The sequence below is a fragment of the Pomacea canaliculata genome, linkage group LG8, assembly GCF_003073045.1.
Source record: "Pomacea canaliculata isolate SZHN2017 linkage group LG8, ASM307304v1, whole genome shotgun sequence".
Lineage (NCBI taxonomy): Eukaryota > Metazoa > Mollusca > Gastropoda > Architaenioglossa > Ampullariidae > Pomacea > Pomacea canaliculata.
In genome coordinates this window covers 26,283,440-26,289,747 of record NC_037597.1, presented here as the reverse complement: position 1 = coordinate 26,289,747, position 6,308 = coordinate 26,283,440, and the positions used below count along the sequence as shown (strand labels likewise).

Below are 6,308 nucleotides of genomic sequence, written 5' to 3'. Positions count from 1 at the left end.
TGTGGACTGTTCCTCTGACAACATGTTCAACACTGGAATAATTCCATTTTACACTTTAAAAGAGGTGAATAAATCTCTCCCTTAAATGTGTATGATCACAATCCTAATAATTCATTTGAAATTTGTCCATGGCAATGGATGCTACATGCTCAATCTAACTGGGTCTATAGAAAAAACATCCAGTTGCTGGGAATGGAAAGATAGCATAAGTTCTTACTTGCGTGCATATTTTACTGCAAAATTCTGTATAGTTCTCCTGCCTTGCTCCTTGTCAAGTTCATTTCAAATATGGAGACTTTTCAGGTAATCTTGTTTGCAATTTATAGCAAAACATAGATGCATTATGCCAACAATTCTTTTTAAATGGATTTGAAAATGCCCTAAACTGTCAACCTTAGAAGTAGTAATGTAGCTTTAAAACTTTTGAAAAGAAAATTCACCTTTTCAGTGTTCAATTGAGAAGGGGGTTGAGGTAAAAATCACCAAAGATATTAAAATTAAAATTTAAAAGGTGCTTGATGCATCCTTAAAGTAAATAAATGATTTGAATTACTTCTGATATATGTTAGTCTTCACTGTATGTTTATTATGATATTTGACAAACTCTGGAAAATTTAAACCTGTGCACATTACGGATACATTAGAAAATGGGGGCTGTACAAAAAATTATTCTGTGAAACTGTACCATCATGATGAAGAGGGTAAGAGGTTGAGGTTTTGCAATGCTCAGGTAGTCATGACATTTTGAAAACTCGTGTGAAGTTCACTGCCTTCAACTTGCATTTTATATTAAGCAGTAAACTAGTTTCTTCTATTACAAATGACCCAGTGTTTACCACAACAAGTTAAGAAATGTGGTTTGCCTGCTTTTAGATTCAGTCATATCAGTAACAGCCAACAAACAAGCACAAACACAAAGAAACAGTATTAAGCCATTTCATCATCATTAGTGCAGGAACACAACTTTGAGTCAAGATAAAGATCAGCCCAGTCTTGGTACAAACGTTCAATGGCTTTCAATCACAGTTATACCAATGCACATTTACGCACATCACTGATATAAGCACATGCATGCACCAATACATGCACAGTGCTATTGACTAGGAAATATACATTGGGGATGGAGTAGGTCCATGGGAAGTAGGAGCTAGAGATGTTTCAGGGGAAGGCTTGTGCACGGCAGGGAAATAGAACAAGCCAGACATGGCATCCATCAGTGCCCGCTGACAAGCTATGTGTGGCTCAAAACCACCAGCCCGCTCTGACGGGGTACAGTTCCGAACGTTGGCAAGGTACCTACAAGAAGACACATGCCAGTTAATCACTTGTTCTTGAGCTATCAGCTGGACAAAACACACAGAACATGCTAGACACAGGACTTGCATTAGTTAAAACGCCTAGAATCTTAAGGACGCACATTTTCATGTTAAACTTGCTGAAATAAATAATATACATTGCCCTCCTAAGGCAAATGATGTGAAACTCCAAAAGCACAAAGCAGGGAACATAAAAGTTGGTGTAACGAGGGAACAGCATCTACTGAATGCCTTCCCTTGATGCTTTCAATCAGCATTCTAACCAAATAAAGACCATTGGCCACTATGTGTGTGTAACACAGGCAGGCACACACCATATGCAGACACAAAGGGATTTCCTTCACCTCAACAAAACTATATCAACTTGAAAAGCAATACCATTTGTCATCGTCATCAAGCAGAATCAATGGAAAAGAAATGTGTAAAGCAAAGTACTTGCTTACCCTTGTTTAAAGATATCATCCAGGGTTGGGAAAGGAGGTCCATTTGTTTCCAAAACAATGGGGACGTAAACATAAGGTTCTGGTTCCGTGGTTTCATCCATTGGTGTATAAACATTTTGCTGCACAAAGATCATCATCACAGAATTTACTTCCCATCTGGTGTTGGACCATACTATTTAAACTGCTGTACAACCTGACCTATCATCTTCACTTTTGCCTGTTCAGCTTTTAGGTTTTATGATAAAAAAATGTAAAGCCAGCTTAAGTTATAAGTTTTGTTAAGCAAATGCCATAAAATCACAAACATTCAGAAGATACAAAAGCACTCCATATGAAAATGACCAACACTGAAGATAAGTGATAGCTAATGGCATTTACATGTCTTACTGGCAAATAGTAGTAGTTGAAATAATGGCAAAAAAATATAATTATTTAAGGATCTAGGGACTGAGGGTAGTCCATAGACCAAAAAAATCATTAGTTTTGCCAATTCACTATGATTTACATGACTTCATGCCACGATTTACTGCCTATTAGTCTTGTGCCCATAGACGTGAAATCTCACTAACAGTCAAAAGGTTTCTAGATCATTTTTCCTGCAAGTTACTTCCCTTCAATCAATGTTCTCTACATGTTTTGTGTGTATAATTTACTGTAATACATTTTTGTTGGGGTTTTCATACACTGCCTGCAGTGCTTCCAGCAATATAAAACTGTGCAGTGGTAGCTGTCTTTTGTAAATTCATCTTTATATCCATGTACAGTTATATCCACGTACAGTTGTGCAAATCTAATGTGAACTGCATGCTCATTTTTGAACAATTTCAAATAATTGGAAAAGGCAAATGTTTTCACAACATTTCAATAAATAAATGAAAATTTGTATTGCTTTTAGTTGAAACTTCAAAACTAAAATAATTTTTTGTTTTAACAACAACTGCATCACTTACAATTCTGATGCCAGTAGAAAATGTTGGGGGCTTTTGTTCTTCCTCCTTGACAGAGGATACCTTTTTGTGTCTGTCAAGGATTGCCTGCGCAGTAAGGTCTGAGAACATCTGGAGTACAGAAATAAACAGGAAATAATGCAAAGCAGCCAAGGACAAAAATTTACTTTAAAATAATTCAGCAAAATGAACACAATAATATAATAAATGACAAAAAACAATTTATAAGGTCAGTCCTAAATTTAAAAGGGAAAAAAACCGAAACGAATGTCAAGATTTATGACTATCTGAAATGGCAAAATATACATTTTTAAATAACATTCTTAATGGGCTTATCAATGTCCAGTCTCTTCTGAATGACAATACTTTAAAGATCCTTGCAGAAATTACATTCCACATTAGCAAATTTCCAGTGATGAATGTGGATTCATGATTATAAATTTAGATGGTAACAGTTTTCCATGGGTTGTCATGGTGGTTCAAGAAGAAAGAATAGAAAACCAAGTATGGCAGAGTGCTACTCTTTCCTTTTGCTGCAATTATCCTCTTATAAATCGGATGCCCATTGCTTGTGGACAGGAAATGTTTTTCAGCCACAGGTTTAAGCAGGCTTTGAACCAGCAGTGTTCTGCTTCATAGTCAAGAACACTAAACTGCGATCACTAGGCTAAGAAGCCTTCTAAACAGTGCTTATTATAGATTTCAAAATCATCTTGTCAAATGGCATCAATAAAAGGCACTAATGAAAAGAAAACAAAAAGCTGGGCACATAATTACGTCAACTAGGGATATCTTAACAAGAAAATGTAAACAGCATTGGAGAAAACCAATATACTATAAAGACCAAAAATTTAACCTGCACCACACACATCTGCCTAGAAAATTGGTCTTACCAAATCATCAATGAGTGCATCTTTGTTGCGACGCTTGGTGTTTTTCTCACCCTGCTCTTCTTCGGCTGCAAGCTGCCGCCTGATGGCTGTTTCATGCTTCTCTTGCTCTATGAGCTGCTCAAGATACTCTTCATCCCGGCTCTGACATGACATGCAACCCAAGCAAAATGCTTAAGACTGCTCCGCATACCAGGGCAGAATTAATGTGGGATCTCAACTGTACTTTTAAAATGCAAGCAAAGGTAAAATCACGTCATCTATCATAAAGTCTTAACCACAGCCAAATTATGACTACAAATGAAGCAAAATTATTCCTTGCATGCAGGTGACTAAATAAAAACAATCATGAACCACAACTAGAGTAAAAAGTACAATCAGAATATCTTTTGCAACATTTTAGCATCTAAACTGTAATAAACCAAAATCTTCAGGGAGACTTAAAGTTAAAAATAAGTAAAACTAACCAGCTTTGACTGATTCTTCTTTATGTAGTCTTTGTTTTCCTTTTTGTACTGTTCTATCAGCTTGCGTGTAGATTCCACATCAACACCATTGGTCAGATTGAACACTGCATGGAAATGAAAGCAGGATTTTAATAAACACCAAGATAAACAATGCAACTGTATGCCATTTCTTTCTTGTTGCCTGTCACATTCAGCTCTGCTGTGATACAAAGATTGCAGCCAATATTTCCTAAAGCAAATTTTCAAGTAATGATAAAAATTTGAACCATTATGTATTTTGAAGATATATGCAAACAGGTAAACGAGTGTTATATAGAGATATAAAAATACAGTTTACAAGGCAGCTCATGGGTAAATATATATACAGAAAGCACACAAAAGAGATGTAACAATTATTAGCTAGATTTATAATAAGAAAAACAGCTATTCTCACATTACAAATAAGCTACATATTTTCACATACACACTATCAAAGAGATCAGCTACAGCTTTTCCATCTCATTATTTTGCCTGCTGCCATCCACTCACTCACCAACTGTTTCAATCATCTCCAGATAGTCATTATATGACCTGAGATCAGGAAAATCTTCCTCTTTCTTGTTGAAGCTGCATGAACAATCAAGCATTGTTTTTTTCAGATTTCTTAACTACAGATGCTAATTAATTCAAGAAGATTGCATGCATTACCTCTACTTCCGACTTAAAGCATTCTACTTTTCTTCCAGATTAGGAGCACTTAAGCTAAAACAAGCTGATACCACATCAAAATATTGGGTCAGCCTACACCATCGCAATTATGCTTACTCACTCCCTTAAAATTCTTTTGCGAATATCAACTTCCTTCTCCACTGTTGCATCCTCAAACACTTGCAGCCTATAATTGTTTCGTCGCAGAGCTGTGCCACATTGTGGACATGCACCAGAACCTTTGATAAAGAGCATATCTACACAGCTCTCGCACCTGCAAAAATGATTTAGCCACGGATTATTCTGTGGCTGCTGACATGGCATGTGCATTCTTTGACAGGCAAGTCTAAACAAGAATATTCAGCAATATGATGGATATTTATATATATATATATACACATACACCACTTTAAGACGTTCATTTTATGTAGAAAATAAAGTAACAACAGACTCCAGAAATTTCGATTTGTGAGAAGCAATAAAAAAATAGGTCGACATAACGTTAGTCCCTTGCACTAGGTATAAAGACGCTCAGTTGTTTATTCATACTTTGACTCTAAATATTATTTTAAAAGAACTCAAAAGTACTCACAATGAATGTCCACAAACATTGACAAGTAATTTCAAAGATGGATTTCTGTACTTCGTTGTTTTGCATCGTGGGCACCCTTGTTCTTCCATTTCTTGTTAAATCTGATGTGTTACTAGTATCAGAAGGTCAGAATTTTGTTTAAGATTATAAGTGGTTTTCCCAGCACCGATATTTTTCAAAATTAAAGAGTTAACAGTCTGTAAACAGACCAAGCCAGCAAGCAAGACAAATATCAACGACCTGTGAGAACAAACATCGTCAATCTCTGTAGCTCTTCAATAAAAGAGTTTCGAAGAGCGCATGGCGAAGACAGTGATCTCCCCTAGCGGTACTCATTCACTTGTCCCATGAACTAGTATTTTGCCAGTCCTTATCCAAGTGAAGGAAAAAAGTGAAAGAACGCACAAGTTCGTGCACAGTCTGAACGTCGGAATGACAGCGCATGGACCTAAATATTTAACCGCTCTTCATTCAAATAAGATAATCCACACATTAACACTATACAATCTGTACATTCTGTTCACTAATTTGTATATTAACGTCCTGATTATTTTGACTAAATGCCGAAGGAATGTATGCAGCCTTTATGAAACTTCACATCTCTCCGAAAAACATTTCTCGTAAATAAAAGTGTTAGCTTCTCTGGATGACAATGACAAAAAAAATATTCAGTTCTTGTTGCAGATTGATAAGGTCTTGTGTTTTGTACTGGTTATACATATAGGTTTTGTATAGTAACATACTGTACAGTTGTTAGTTTTGGTTCTTGAATTTAATGAACGCTATAAAGTGTAGGCTTTCACCGCTACCTCCAATAATTGTACCCAAATCTCCGACATAAAAACCTTATATTGTCTTTAATCTTTATTCTTTGATATGCTGAGTTTGTTTACGTCCACTGGTGACACACACACATATATGACCAACTACAGCAGTCTAATTTATAAGTTGATCATTTTGTACCGC

The 6,308-nt window shown here is 36.0% G+C and overlaps 1 protein-coding gene across 1 annotated transcript; it reads right to left on the bottom strand.

Moving 5' to 3' along the window:
* Positions 1-920: 920 nt before the first annotated feature.
* LOC112570670 (CDK-activating kinase assembly factor MAT1-like) lies at positions 921-5,645 on the bottom strand. Its single transcript, XM_025249227.1, has 8 exons — positions 5,343-5,645; positions 4,872-5,024; positions 4,596-4,669; positions 4,064-4,167; positions 3,600-3,740; positions 2,710-2,817; positions 1,760-1,878; positions 921-1,296 (listed from the first exon to the last, which is right to left on the bottom strand). Exons 1-8 carry the CDS (start codon positions 5,429-5,431, stop codon positions 1,101-1,103), a joined length of 984 nt encoding a protein of 327 aa, XP_025105012.1. The 5' UTR covers positions 5,432-5,645; the 3' UTR covers positions 921-1,100.
* Between the last annotated feature and the right edge of the window lie 663 nt (positions 5,646-6,308).